The sequence below is a fragment of the Geotrypetes seraphini genome, chromosome 16 (assembly GCF_902459505.1).
Source record: "Geotrypetes seraphini chromosome 16, aGeoSer1.1, whole genome shotgun sequence".
Taxonomy (NCBI): domain Eukaryota; kingdom Metazoa; phylum Chordata; class Amphibia; order Gymnophiona; family Dermophiidae; genus Geotrypetes; species Geotrypetes seraphini.
In genome coordinates this window covers 54,209,021-54,224,221 of record NC_047099.1, presented here as the reverse complement: position 1 = coordinate 54,224,221, position 15,201 = coordinate 54,209,021, and the positions used below count along the sequence as shown (strand labels likewise).

The following is a 15,201-nucleotide window of genomic DNA, read 5'->3' as shown; positions in this document are numbered from 1 at the left end:
TTCCCCTCGGTATCTTCACAGGATACCGTCTTCCGAATCGTCGACCCTTTGTCAACTGTCGGCTTTCCCCTTCTTCTTAGTTTAAAGCCTGTTCTATTCCTCTCTTGACGTTGTTTGCTAGGAGTCTAGTTCCTGCTGCGCTCAGGTGCAGTCCATCTTTCCTGTATAGCTTGCTCTTGCCCCAGAACGCCGTCCAGTTCCTCACGAAGTGGAATCCTTCTTCCTCACACCATCTCCTCATCCACGTATTTATTGATTGTAGTTCCTCCTGCCTTTTCACATCTGCCCTCGGTACTGGTAGGATCTCAGAGAACACTATCTTCTGGGTTCTCATCTTCAGCTTCCTTCCCAGAATCTTGAATTGTTCTAACAGCGTGCTTCTTTTGTAGTCTCTCCTGCTGACATCGTTCGTCCCGATGTGGATCACTACAGCGGTCTCTTCTGTCTCCGCCCCTTCCAGGATCATTTCAATTTTGTCCCCGATGTCCTTGGTTCTTGCTCCCGGAAGGCAGGTCACCAGTCGGTCCTCTCTCCCTCCTGCTATGTGGCTGTCCACATGCCTAAGGATCGAGTCTCCCACTAGGATCGCTGACTTTCCTCTCTTCAATTTTCGCTTCGGTCTCAGGTCAATGTCCTCAATGTACTTCACTCTTTCTTCATTTGGGCCTCGACTAGCCAAAATCTCCCCCTCTTGCGATAGCCCTCTGTGGGTGTCATCCTTGGGGTAATCTTCTTCTTGCTCTCCCTTGCATGTTGGTATCCGTGTAGCTTCTTCTTTCATCTGAAGTTCGTTCTCTTCCACCTTCGTCCTGTATGCCTCTTCAATGAATCTCTCGAGTTCCCTGACTTCCTCCTCAATGTGTCTCTCCGTGGTGTGAAATCCTTCTAGCTCCTGAATCTTGTCCTCTAGTCGCTTGACCTCCTTCTTCAAGCTTTTCAGCAAGGAAAAACATAACATAACATGGTATAGGAAGAAGCATTGTATGGCAAAACATGGCAGGGCAAACCTAGTATTATATATACAAGCATTGAGACCCTAACGACCAGGCTTTAACAGTCCGCAGCTAAAACTGCTCACTAAGACACATTGCCGATTGCGGGACACTGTTCTCTACGGGTACCTTCCAAACACCTCAAGGTCCCACTAGCCCCATGTCTCCAGTCCGGGTGAGAATATACCGTGTCAACCTAATCCTAGATTCAAATACATGTCGAGTCGCCAATATGTTATGAATCAGTCACTATATTCCTTACCTATATCTCTAGTAAAATGTGAAAGCACCCTTATTCGTATGCCTCGAAAACCTTGTGAATGTATCAATGTAACCCGTTCTGGGCTCCTGGGGAGTACGGGCTAAAAAACTAACGAACTAAACCCCCTCTTTTATTAAACCGCGAGAGCGGTTATTAGCGCAGGGAGCCACGCTGCTCCTGACGCTCATAGAGTTCCTATGAGCGTCGAGGAGCAGCGCGGAGCGTTCAGCACGGCTCCCTGCGCTAGTATAGTATGTACAAAACATAGCATGGGAGATATGTTTATTAAAAATTTTTATATACTGCTTAAATAGCCAAAAAAAGGATCAAAGCGGTTAGCGGCATAATTCAGTCGTAATGAAAAGAATTCCATTTAAAGAAAAAGAGAAAAAATATACATTTCTAATACATATTTATATAACAATCTAAAATGATAAAAAAGAAGAAGAAAAATGAATCCATTCATTAATGCAGATTGACATCCCGCCCAATTGAAAATGATGTGCCTATAAATGTCTTTTTTTAATTTAGACAAACTACAAAAACGTGGGGTAGAATTGTTGATAATCAAAAGTCACAACCTCTTATTCATTATTGCAAAAGAAGGAGGTAAAAAGTGTAATTACTTACCTGTAATGTAGGCGGGCACATTGCAAGCAACACTGTTCCTCGTGCGCTGGGCCCAAGCAGCGAACGCACAGATCATGAGGATCCAGTGTACTCATCCTTTTCCTGCAACCCGGACATTTCTTAGATGTTTCTAAGTAGAAAAAGTCTTGATTGTAGAAAAAAAGGTGATGGAGAGCTGTGTAAAAATCTGACCGATGGGAACGGGCGGAAACTAAAGACTGGGGATTAGGGGGAAGCAGGGGGAAATGGGTAGGGCCTGAGCTGCATTTTGATACTATATCACCGGCATGTCACACGCCTTGTAGGCGGAGCCTGCATGTCCGTTATAGCCAAAGAAAATTACAGCTAAAAGTGGCTCTCGGGACCAAAATAGTTGTCCGTTATATCCGAAAGTCCGTTATATGCAAGTCCGCTATATCTGATGATTTTCTGTATGTTTATAATGGCGCTCAGCCGGGACCAGCGGACCTCGTCCGCTACAGGCGAGGTTCCGTTATAAGCGAGTCCGTTATAACGAGAATATACTGTAACAGTGGTGAGATCTCAGATATTCTTCATCCGACTCATTATAGAGCAGCAAAAGCTGGTCTACTCGGTGGGTAACTTTATAATCACTGGTCGATCACCACCTCCAACCCAATGTAAACCTTCTGTCATATTAAAATAATAAATATCAGAAATATTTTATAAATACTGTGAATGTGGAACTTAGCTTCAAATAAGAATGAGGCTTCAACTCAGTCACGATCCCAACGGGGCCCGTTTCGCCCTTGGCTTCCTCAGGAGATCATGGAAAACAATTACATATAACCGTGTTCCAACCACATTTAGTATCCATTCACCGTTCAGCAGGGCGCTCTGTTCCGCTCATGTTATTACATTGCTCTACAGCAGGGGTAGGGAACTCCGGTCCTCGAGAGCCGTATTCCAGTCGGGTTTTCAGGATTTCCGCAATGAATATGCATTGAAAGCAGTGCATGCAAATAATAATAATCTATTTCTTATCTACCGCTATACCGTGAAGTTCGAAGCGGTTTACAATAAAGATACATTTGACAGCACATGAGATTCAAGGTGGAAAGTATAATTAGTTTTGGGCCTTGGAATTAGGGGGCGAGGTGGAAGGGTCATGGCGAGGAAGAGTTGGGTATGGGAATTTAGAATTTGTTAAACAGTCGTTAAACAGTCAAATTGATCTCTTGCATATTCATTGGGGAAATCCTGAAAACCTGACTGGAATACGGCTCTCGAGGACTGGAGTTCCCTACCCCTGCTCTACAGTGTCGTCCTCTTTAGGACCCACCGAGTAGACCAGCTTTTGCTGCTCTAATGAGTTGGGTGAAAAATATCTGAGGTCTCACCACTGTTAAACCGATAGACATATAATGAGAAATGTTTAGAAATGTCTTTTGCAATAATGAATAAGAGGTTGTGACTTTTGATTATCAACAATTCTACCCTATGTTTTTGTAGCTTAAACTAAACCTTAGGTTTGCATACCGCATCCTCTCCACAACCGTAGAGCTCGGCACGGTTTACAGGAGTTGGGATAGAAAGGAACTCCCATGAAGGGTAAAGGCCATAGTGTAAAGAATGTTTAGAGGGCTTAATATACCAGAGAGGGAGGAAGTATTACACTTTTGAGAACAGCCAGGTTTTCAGATGTTTACGGAAAAGTTGGAAGGAGCTCAGATTCCTAAGAGGGGAGGTAAGGTTGTTCCAGAGTTTATCATTTTTTATTTTTTTTTTTCAGTGGGGGGGGGAGGTTTGTCTTTGGTTTGGTTTTTTTTAACATTTAGGAAAGATTCTTCCTTTCTCAATTCCATAGGTAAACTATTCCATAAGGATGGAACCAAATAGAAAAAATGCTTGTTAGTGTGGCTAAGCTACCCCTCCCCCCTTTACTAATGCGTACCTCAGGTTTTAGGGCCGGCAGCGGTGGTAACTGCGGGCACAGCAACCCGCGCTATGGGTTAGTAAAGGAGGGGGCTAGAATGACATGATAGTATGGTATGTAACAAGGTAGTGTAGGGTCATGAAATGGTTAACTGTTGTTTGAAATACTGCTCTGGCCTACATAGCTGAAAACAGTGTATAATCTACTGACCTCATCTGCTTGAAATGTATGTCCCTGCCTTACCACACTGTAAGCTAAATAGATAAGAGTTTGAGCCATGATGTACCCTGCCCTCCTGTACATGTAACATTTAGAACTGTAAGATTTAGATAAGCAGAGAAATGAGCTAGTTCCCTATAGGACTATAAGTTGTAACCCTGAACCTATCATAAGTGCTGGCTTAGGACCAATAATAATTGTAGAAAGTTATAGAAGTAACAAATGACAATTGTAGTTTTTGCATATATTAGTTTGCGTATGCTTAGTGAAAAGGGCATAAAAGTCCGTGCATTTCCTGTTTCTAACACTAGTAGGCAGGTTGTTCACTGCACTAGAGTCCAGCATGCTGTAATAAACCTCTTGTACTTTCTTCACGCCTCTGACTTTGTGTGTCCAAGTGACCTTTCAGTAGAACCTAGCATAGTACCCTTGGGAAGCAGCTTCACAGAAGACAGGAAAATGAGGGACAGGAGTGGGCCCTGTACTCAGGGCTGCTTTTACTTATGGGGCTCCCTGTTACGCTGGGGCCAGGCAGCTTCCCTCTTTGCCCCTTGGTAAAATGGCCCCGAGATCGTTGAACGGATAGAAGGGTGGGTGCGAGGGTGCGCACTACACATTCGGCGGCCTGACCTTTCTCCCTCCCTCGCTCACCTCAGCCACTTTGATCCACTTCTCAAAGATGCGAGCTCGCTGTTGAGGCCGCAGGTGGACGCCGCAAAGGCAGCAGCTGATCACGGCGTTGGCGAGTTTATTAAACTGAAGCACGGTGGCGCGCACGCTGGGGCAGAGGTGCTCGTTGCCTTTTTTGTCTCGCCGTGACCAGAGTGAGCCCAGGCAATGGTACGGGACCACCCTCTGGAAGAGATCCTGCAGGGGGAAAGGTGTCATGGTGGGGGGGTAAGCAGAAGAAGATCACAATTACAAGCTGTAAGCACAGAAAAGGTTTGTGTACACATTTAAAAATACTCTATTTCCTCTCCCAGGAGCTCGGTACAGCATTCACTTCCTGGTCTGTGCTTTTCTCCATATAAAGGGCTGGATACCTGCTCACTCACCTGCCCTACAGGGAGCCAGGGTCCCTTTCCGTTCTTCCTTCTAATAGCAGGGACCCCCTCCCCTATCTCTGGAGACTGAGCCCTACCTTCCCTCCCTCTGAGAGATTATTATCCTATCTCTTCCCTCCATATGAGACCAGGGGCCCATTTCCTTCCCTCTGAAGGTCTGAGTCCTACCCTGGTTCCTTTCCTCTGAGGGGTTAGCTTCTTATCTGTTCTCTCCATCTGAAAGAAGGGACCCCCTTCCCTTTCTCCCTCTGGAGGTCTGAGTTCTCCTACCTTTCTTCCCTCAGTCCTGAGGGTAGGGATCCCCTTCCCTCTGGGAGTCTGTCCCCCTACCTTCCTTCCCTCTGAGGGGTTAATACCCTATCTCTTCTCTTCCTCTGAGGGCAGGTACCCCCTCCCTCTGAAAGTCTAATCCCCCTACCTTTCTTCCTATCCTATCTGCTCCCCAATTCAGAGGGTTTGGGATTCCCCTCTTTCCCACTGCAGTCTGAGCTCCCCTACTGTCCTTCCCTCTGAGGGGTTAATATCCTATCTGTTCGCCACCCCCCCCCCCCCCACTTCAAGAATTATGATTCCCTCTTTCAGACATGTGGCCTCACCGCCTCCAGCAGGGTGAGCTGTGCAGCCACGTGGTCTGCCAGGAATGTTAGAATATCAAGTAGATCGCCAGGCGTCTCATCTGCTGCCGACGGACCAAATCCTACCACCATGTGTTGCTCTGTGGAGAGAGGAGGAGAGGAAGGTTGAGGACATGACAAAGAGCCCTGATTTGTCTTAATTGGTACACCGACAAATGCACATAGGACAATGGCGCCCCGTCAATTGCGCTAGTATTAGGGTAAGATCTAGGGTAACTAATGTTTAGGTTTAGGGTAACTTTTAGGGTTCAAATAATCCTCATCTAAACCTTACCCTAACACTAGATACCAAATGAATATTTTAAGTGTAGTGAGGAGGGGTCCCCTCCCTCAAAAAGAGGGTTACAGTACTCCCCTGATATTCGCAGGGGTTCCATTCCAGGAACCCCCGCGAATGTTGAAAAACTGCAAATACGGTTTTTAGCGGGGGAGACAGGAGAGGGCAGCTGGAGGGCAGCTGGAGCACCGGCGAGTGAAGGAAATCACTCGCGGTATGCTCCGACTGCCTCTTCCTGCACTAAAGTCGGGCCTCGCCAATCAGGAGCTGCATGTCAAAGCATATGAGACCAGAATAATGCTTGAGTACCTGAAAAATTTGTAATCCACATAGAATTGCAGGATATGCGGAATATAAATTATTTAAAAAGTTAAAAAAAAAAAAAAGTACTTAAGCAGCTCTACTAGGTTTTCCTATGCCAAGTGCTGATGTGCCAGAGGCAGATATGTACATTTTTATTCTGATTTTTTTTTTTTTTTTTGCTGTAACTTTTTTTTTTTTTTTTTATAAATCTTTATTCATTTTAAATCTTTCAACAAGTGTACAATAAAATCATCATTTAATATACAACATCACTTGAAGCTCTACATTTTTCTCAAGAAAAAGATTATATCCCACCCCACCCTCCCCAAAATTATATTCAAATATAATATATATCATGTAATAATTTAGATCATTTGTTTTAAAATTTGATAATGAAAACCACAAAACCCATCCACCCCACCCACAAAACAATATATATTAAGTAAGTAGAGGAAAATGCTGATTATTCATTATAATACCTTATTAATGGCCCCCACTTTATTCTGATTTTTATGGCGGTGTGAGGGGAGGTCATTGAACACGGGGGGGGGGGGGGAGTGTGGGTTTTTTTTAAATTTTGTCCCTGAAGTTCTCTAGTCACTTTGGATACCTTTTGGGCACTTATACCTGTTTTTAGATTGCCTAAGAAAATCACAACATATAAGTTCGGTCTAAGCCAGGAGTCTCAAAGTCCCTCCTTGAGGGCCGCAATCCAGTCGGGTTTTCAGGATTTCCCCAATGAATATGCATGAGATCTATGTGCATGCACTGCTTTCAATGCATATTCATTGGGGAAATCCTGAAAACCCGACTGGATTGCGGCCCTCAAGGAGGGACTTTGAGATCCCTGGTCTAAGCTGTCTCCTCCAACTTTCCATTATTCCTGCAGGACGACTTAAGTCTAAGTCAGCCCACATCCTGCCCTAACCACTCCTCCAAAAACACCCCTTTCTGCTCTGGGTGCAGAGCAGGAGTCAGAGGCCTAAAAAGTCTCTGATTGGCACTTGGACGACCTGTCTTTTAGATCGTCCAAGTGCCGACTTGGACGGGATTGTAGACATATTTCTGTTTCGATTATGAGCTCCATATGGAACAGAAATACAGAGAGGCACAAATACCCAGACAAATGCAACCAACCTGTGACTTGAAACCAAGTACTAACCCCTCCCCCCTCCTGCCAATGATTCTCTCTTACCACTCCCCCCTGCACGGATCTCCCTCAGCATCTGCAGTAGAGACTGCCGCCGTCTCTCCGGCTCGCGGTCCTCCCCAAACTCTCGCGTCAGGTAAGCAGTCAGCCTGTCCAGTAGAGCAGCATCCAGGGACCCTTGAAAATCTTCAGGGTACCCGTCCATCCAGGAGCAGAAGACGGTAGAGGCAGCGCTAGGAAAGAAGAACAAGGGGTCACGGTACCTAAGTGAGTGCTGAGACAGACAAGAGACAGAAAGAGAGCAGTGACAGGCTGATAGTATCTGACAATTTCAAGGTGACCGTGATGAGATCCAAAGCAAAAGCAGACTGTGTAAGAAAGTGCGCAATCTAGGTAGGACGCCACTGGAATACCGAAGTGCAATTTATTAAAAAAAAAAAAAAGATGACAAACTTCTGTACAAGACATTCATAGGAGCCAGTGGCTTAGCGGGGGTGAACGGCACCTGGGATGTTGGTGCCACACTCTCACTCCCCCCTGCCATGCACACACATCCCTTCCCCGTACCTTTTTATCTTCAGTGCGAGCAACCACAAACTTTCTGCTCACGTCAGCTTCGTCAAAGGGGAGGTTAGATGGTAAACATGGGGGGGTGAGGGGAGATGCTGGACAGAACAGATAAGGATACAGAGAGAAGGTGGAGAGTGGACATGGAGAGAGAAGAAATATCAAATGTATAGGAGACCCTGGAAAAAAAAAGGAAGAACAGAGAAAAGCAAAAGAGACACTTGGACCAAATCGAATGGAAAATGAAATGTTCAGACCACAAAGGTAGGAAAACAAAGTATTTTATTTTGAATTGATTGATTGGAATATATCAGCATTGGGAAATGTGCATCCTTGTATCTTGCATTTCAGTTCCTATTTCTCTAGTATTGCTGTATATGTGAAATGAGGCAATCCCAAGGGGAAAATGTCACCATAGTGCAGAATTTCATGGGTGAAAGGCATGTTCATCTGATCAAACTGTGCGGGTCTCCTGTCTCTGCCAATCACCCAATCAATGTCTTCATGAACTCTTCTTTGGATGTCAGAGTAAAGAAGCATGAGCAATAGTGCCCAGTTTAGGGGTGAAGAACTTCTGTGTATGAGAGAAGAGCGGGACTTGGGTGGCATTGTATGTGAGATCTTAAGGTGGCCAAACAGGTTGAAAAGGTGACGGCGAAAGCTAGAAGGATGCTAGGGTACTTAGGGAGAGGTATGGCCAGTAGGAAAAAGGAGGTATTGATGCCTTTGTATAAGACTTTCGTGAGACCTCATTTAGAATATTGTGTACAATTCTGGAGGCCGCACCTTCAAAAAGATTTAAACAGGATAGAGCCGGTCCAGAGGAAGGCTACTAAAATGGTGTGTGGTCTTTATCATAAGGCGTATGGGGAAAGACTTAAAGATCTCAATCTGTATACTTTGGAGGAAAGGCGGGTGAGGGGAGATATGATAAGAGACGTTTAAATACCTACGTAATGTAAATTCGCATGAGTCGAGTCTCTTTAATTTGAAAGGAAACTCTGCAATGAGAGGGCATAGGATGAAGTTAAGAGGTGATAGGCTCCAGAGTAATCTAAGGAAATACTTTTTTACAGTAAGGGTGTTAGTAAATTTGTAAAAGTAAATTTGACCATGGTCAAAAAGTAAATTTGACCATGTCTCTCCGCTCCTGTCCAAGCTCCACTGGCTTCCTGTCATCTCCAGGGTCCACTTTAAATGTGCCTGCTTAACCTTCAAGATCCTCCACGGTATCCTTCCACCTCTTATTCCTCTATCCTGGAATTCCTCAAATCCATTCTTCACTAGATCCACGCAAAAACTAAAATTATCCCTCCCCTCCTTAAAAGGTATCTCCCTCGTTGGTAAACTCGGTTCCTCCCTCCACTTCAGAATCGCTCAGTTATGGAATAGTTTCCCTTCCCCTCTCCGCAACTTGAGCCCCCTTCTACCATTCCGTAAGCGTCTGAAGACCTGGCTCTTCTCCAAAACGTAACCTCATCCCCTCCCTAGTATTATCACACCTAACCTCTCTTCTTACCTACTTCTATAAATCTACTGGAGTTCCGTTCCTTCACTAACCATGTAAACCGTGTCGAGCTCCACCTGTGGAGATGTTGCGGTATATAAACCCAAGATTTAGTTTAGTTTAGTTTAGATGCATGGAACAGTCTCCAAGCAGAGGTGATGGAGACAGAGACTGTGTCTGAATTCAAGAAAGCATGGGACAGGCACATGGGATCTCTCAGAGAGAGAAAAAGATAATGGTTACAGCGGATGGGCAGCCCGTCACTTTGGAACCCATCCCAAGGGCTCTCAGTTTATTTATTAGACGTCTATGTGGAACACTGTCAAAGGCTTTGCTAAAATCTAAATACACCACTTCTAGCACACATCCTCTATCCAATTCTCTGGTCACCCAGTCAAAGAAATTGATCAGATTTGTCTGACAAGACCTGCCTCTAGTGAATCCATGTTGTCCTGTAATCCACCGAATTCCAGAAACTTGACCATTCTCTGTTTTAAAAGCGTTTCCATTAATTTACTTACCACGGAAGTCAGACTTACCGGCCTGTAATTCCCTACTTCTTCCTTACTTCCACTTTTGTGGAGAGAGACTACATCCACCCTTCTCCAGTCTTCTGGTACCATTCCCAACTCTAGAGACTCATTGGAAAGGTTGATCAGAGGAGCTACCAGAACTTCCCTAACTTCCTTCAGCACCCTCGGATGTACACCATCCGGCTGCATCGTCTACCTTTATTTTAGCTAGCTCCTCACAAACACAACCCTCTGAAAATCGATCAGGGTCTAGGAATAAAGAAGGCTCAAAAGAGCACCTCATCCCTTTACATTGTCCTGTCTCCTTTCTTCTGTCTTGTGAGTCACAGGAGGGTGATATGGTCCTTCTCTCCTGGACTCCCAGTGCCTGTCTGCAACTGAAATCTCCCATCTGCTCAGAGCTGTGTCTAAATCTCCAGCATAGTCAATACTGCAGCAATCTCAGATCTCATCTAGGAATCAGTCCTGGAGGAAATGGGAACCTCTCTAGGTTGTGATTCCTTTTACTGTCCCACGAAAAGTGGGCACTGAACAGAGACCCCATGAGCCTATTCATCTTAATACATTGAACAAAAATCAGACATTATACCACTAGCTTTTTAATGGGGGGGGGGAGGGGACACTAAGACAAATCACGGGCTTGTGATAGGGTTCATTTTAGTCATATCACCTGACAGGATTAAAATAGAGTTAGAGTCTACTGAAACTCTGATCACACAAAGCTTTTTACTATTTCATAGAAAAAGTCATGCAGTACACGAGAGCAACTTAATGGATTTTGTTTGTATTTTAGTAATGAATAAGTAGGATTTGAACCCTTGATTACTTGTATATCAAGTAGAGGCATGTATTCTTTGAGCCACCAGCAGTGTTTCTCGACATGTTTTTCTCTATTCTGCAGATTTCTAAGCCCAGAAGAGGACAAGGGGAAGTTCCGAAAAGGTCTTAGTGTGAAATCCTTGCTGGCCTAGAGGTTGGGTGCAGGGTTAGTAACAGAAGAGCTGTGGGTTCAACTCCCACTGTCTCCACTTGAAAAGACGCAGGTAGTTTTAGTGAAATTTGGGCCATTTTTCATAGGAAAAAGCAGCATAACCCTGGCTGGTGGTGGCTCATCCGCAGTTATTGAGTTTTTACCAAATATATTCAGTATGCAGGTCTATCTGACCCCTAACCCCATCCACCCACACCACTTACCTGCTCTAGCCATCCTAGCTCTGGCTAAGCTAGACTAGAACCCACAACCTCCTATATTTGATCAAAGCACCTTAGCTGCTGAGCCACCAGTCAGCCAGATAAGAAGAGGGTTTTTTTTTGTTCCTTTATCCTTTTCTTCTTGGACTCAAATATAAAACTGGTGGGAGGGTGGGATTCAAACCCAGGACTTCTCCACCATGGGCTACTCACTTCCCTCTGAGCCACCAGTCAGACAGTTATTGAGAACTTTATTTTTCATCCCTTTATACCTTTCCTTCTTGGACTCAACTATAAAACTTGTGGGAGGATGGGATTCAAACCCAGGACCTCTCCAACATAGGGCTACTCACTTCCTTCTGAGCCACCAGTCAACTAAGTAGTAGCAGCTTATTTTTTTGTCCCCTTATACCTTTTCTTCTTGGACTTAGTTGTAAAACAGATGGTAAAGTAGGCACCAAACCCAGGACTTCTCCAACATAGGTACTATGCACTTTCCTCTGAGCTACCAGTCAGGCAATTACTGTATGCCTGCTTTTTCTTCCCTTTATACCTTTTCTTCCTGGACTCAGCTGTAAAGTAGGTCCTCACTGATAGATTTTAACTCAGGAACTCTCTGATACAGGGAGAGACCACTTATCTACAAGTATAATTGAAAAGGGTTGGCTACCCTCATGCCAACCTTAAACAGCCCAATCTCAGCTCCCTAAACCTGGTGTGTAAAATATCTACATGGTAGTTTGGGGAGGGAGAAGGTCCCAAGGAAGTGGTCGGACCAGGGGACCTGTTCCCAGCGGGTGTCGCCAGCTAAGGTTTTGTAGGCAGTAAGATCAAGGAAGGTGATGAGGTCTAGAGTGTGTCCCTTTTCGTGGGATGGGGATGAAGAGGGGGGTGAGAAACCGAGAGAGGTGAGGAAGCTCTTCAGTTCGATCGTATCCTTATTGGTATTGTCGTCAAGGTGGAGATTGATGTCCCCGATGATCAAGAGTCTTTGAAATTTGAGGAAGGCGTTTGAAATAATTTCGAGAACGAGATCAGAGGATTTGTTCCAAGGGGTAGGTGGGCGGTAAAGAAGTAGGATGCCCAGTGGGTGAGGTTGGAGTTCGTCGTTGACCGAGGTCAACATGTATTCTAGAGAGGTGTGACTGCTCTTTTCGATGAGCTGGACATCAAAGAATGATTTGTAGATTAGTGCCAGACCGCCACCTGTACGGTTAATTCTGGGAGAAAACAGACCTTGGTAGCCATGGGAGCAAAGTTCATTTTGTGTAAATATGTCGTCTTTCGTGATCCAGGATTCCGTGATGCAAAGGAATCCCGGGTCAAAGTCCTCGAGAAGGTCCTTCAGGATTTGAATCTTATTGCACGCGGATCTGGCGTTGCAGTAGAGAGTTGGGACTGGGATAAGCAAGTCAAAGGCAAGGTTAGGGAGGTTGGCAGAGGGAACAGGCTTTAAGGATGCGTGGTTGGCTCTTCGAGGGATTTTTTTGGAGGGATGGTTTCTGGTGCGTAGCAGCGTGGGGATTCTGAGGCCGGGACAGAAGTTTGGGTCAGTTGAGGGGTCGGGAAGGTTAGGGGAAGGAGGATTCAAGCATAGGGTGGTGTAGGGAGAGGAGCAGAGCAGGAGGAAGAGGAGCCAAAAAGGTGGCTTCATTTTTTTTTTTTAGGGGGGAAGAGCTTAGGCGGGGGGGGGGGAGGTGCTAGGTGGTTTGTATCAGAAGAGGAAGGGGGTTGGCATGGAGCCCGATCCTACTGGGGGGTGGGCTATGATATCTAAGCTAGATAAGGACAGGAGAGAGAGCTGGGTGGTCTGCTAGGCTATGAACTGAATGGTCAGTGGTAGGTGGGGTAAGAGAGCGGCAGGAAAGTTATACTTGGTAGCAGGACAGTAACGAGCAGGAATAACAAGTGGTATTTAAACAAACAATAAATGTCGGCTTTCCTGTGTCGGGAGGGGCGGAACAGGGCTCCCACGCTCCTCTCTCGATGCAGGGGGGGCCGGAGGAGAAGGCAGGCTCCTCCGGTGAAGATGGCTTGTAAAGAGGTAGCAGGATCGCTGGAGTTTCGGGGGGCGGAGCAGGGCTCCCACGCGGCCCGAGGTCGCAAGTGAAGTGTAGGCAGCTCCTGGTGGCGGAGGAGCTGCTCTTAAGGCAGGTAGCAGGATCGCTGGAGTTTCGGGGGGGCGGAGCAGGGCTCCCACGCGGCCCGAAGTCGCAAGTGTAGTGTAGGCAGCTCCCGGTGGCAGAGGAGCTGCTCTGAAGGCAGGTAGCAGGATCGAGCTTCTCGAGAGTGAGCAGTCCGGAGAAAGAGGCATTCTTCAGAAGAACTATCCTGTTGTTGTTCAGAACCCTTTGTGTAGTTGGCCGGACAGACGGGAGTCAAACTCGCCTGTCCGGCAGGCAGCCAACGACAATCTATAAAATGCCTCTTAGAATTTGATGATTTATTGGAATTTCCCATTACCCGCTCTACATACATCTCCCTCTGGCGCAATTTGTCCTTTCTAATAAACAAATCATCCATATTTTGGCCTCAATGGGCCAACTTAGGTATAAGATACCTGGCTGACATCTGCACTCCTTCTCTACAACTCCTGACCTTTTCTGAATTACAAAATAGGTTCGCTCTTCCTGCCACAGCATTTTATCAATGGCTCCAGCTTAGTTCCCTGATCAAAAAAATCCAAGATTTTACAATCAAAAGGTATGGGAGTCCCTACCATGATCACTTTGTTTTCCAAACTCTTGTCCACTGGCCACATTGCGTCGCAAATTTACAAGATATTTATTGACCTCAGATTTAACACTCATATTCCCATACAGAAATCTTGGGAGGTAGACTTAGATTGCAGGCTACACGACAGACAATGGCAGGTCATTCGGTCTAAAATTCTCAGAATTATCCCCTCAGCTAATTCGTTACAATCCATGTTCTTTTTACATCACAAATCCACTTGGACTCCCCAAAAACTTCATGTTGCGGGCCTCTTACCGTCCAATAAATGTTGGAATTGTAAAATTGTTGCCTGGTACTTTATTGCATATGATTTTTGATTGTTCCTACCTAAAACGTTTTGGTTGGATATCTGGTCCATCATACAAATGATTTTTCGCTTCCAGGTTGACCTTTCACCCATTATAGTCATTTTAAAATCGGAAGCTCCTTCTCTCAACCTTCCATCATCCCACCATGACCTATTCAACACATTACTAGCCATTGCCTTGCGTCTTATCCTGTCCAATTGGAAATCATTTGACTCTTTGAACGTCCATTTTTGGTTCCTATCTGTTCTTCTACAACATAGTCGTGAAATACTGATTTCTAAAACTGTACCTTTATCTACCAAAGTCCACACGAAATGGGCCATTTTTCAAGAATACTTAGACTCTACTTAATCACTTCCTTAAAAGTGTTTTTCTTTCTTTCTTTCTCTCCCTCTCATTCTTCCTCTCTCTCTATCTTTCTTCTTTTCTCGTCTCTTTGACCTCTGGGGGATCGATCTATTTATCTCTCTACTTCCTATAATTAATTATGTCTTCTTTTTCTTCCCTTTTCCATTCATTCCTCTCCCTATTCCCCTTTTTCTTTTTCTTCTTCTCCTTCACCTCCCTGTTTTTCCCTCATATATTACTGGATCACTACACAACTATTCAAAAACTGTATTTTATTTCCTTTTCTGTTGTGATCAGACTATTTTGTTATTGTTGATTCATAGTTTCATGTTTATGATATTGATATATTTCAGTTTTTCCCTTTGTATATTTGACAAAATTTTCAATAAAATTTCTTGCAAAAAAAAAAAAAGGACTTCTGGAGCAGATAGCAGTGACATAATTCAAGAAATCCTGGATCAAGCACAGAATCTAAGCAAGAAAAAAGCATTGATCAGCAGAGCACACTGTGGCAGACGAGGTGGACCTTCTCACAATAACACAGTGTGCTCCTGTTGTCTGTCTGTCTGCTTCATTACACAA

General features: G+C 45.0%; 1 protein-coding gene across 2 annotated transcripts in view; it reads right to left on the bottom strand.

Moving 5' to 3' along the window:
• The window catches only part of RGL2 (ral guanine nucleotide dissociation stimulator like 2), a 69,399-nt gene that overhangs the window by 20,716 nt on the left and 33,482 nt on the right, over positions 1-15,201 (bottom strand). For both annotated transcript variants that reach the window (XM_033924822.1, XM_033924823.1), the window contains exons 5-7: positions 7,475-7,662; positions 5,661-5,779; positions 4,652-4,867 (exon numbers count right to left, since the gene is read on the bottom strand). In XM_033924822.1, the coding sequence (XP_033780713.1) occupies positions 4,652-4,867; positions 5,661-5,779; positions 7,475-7,662 (523 nt within the window). The remainder of the gene's footprint in view (positions 1-4,651; positions 4,868-5,660; positions 5,780-7,474; positions 7,663-15,201) is intronic.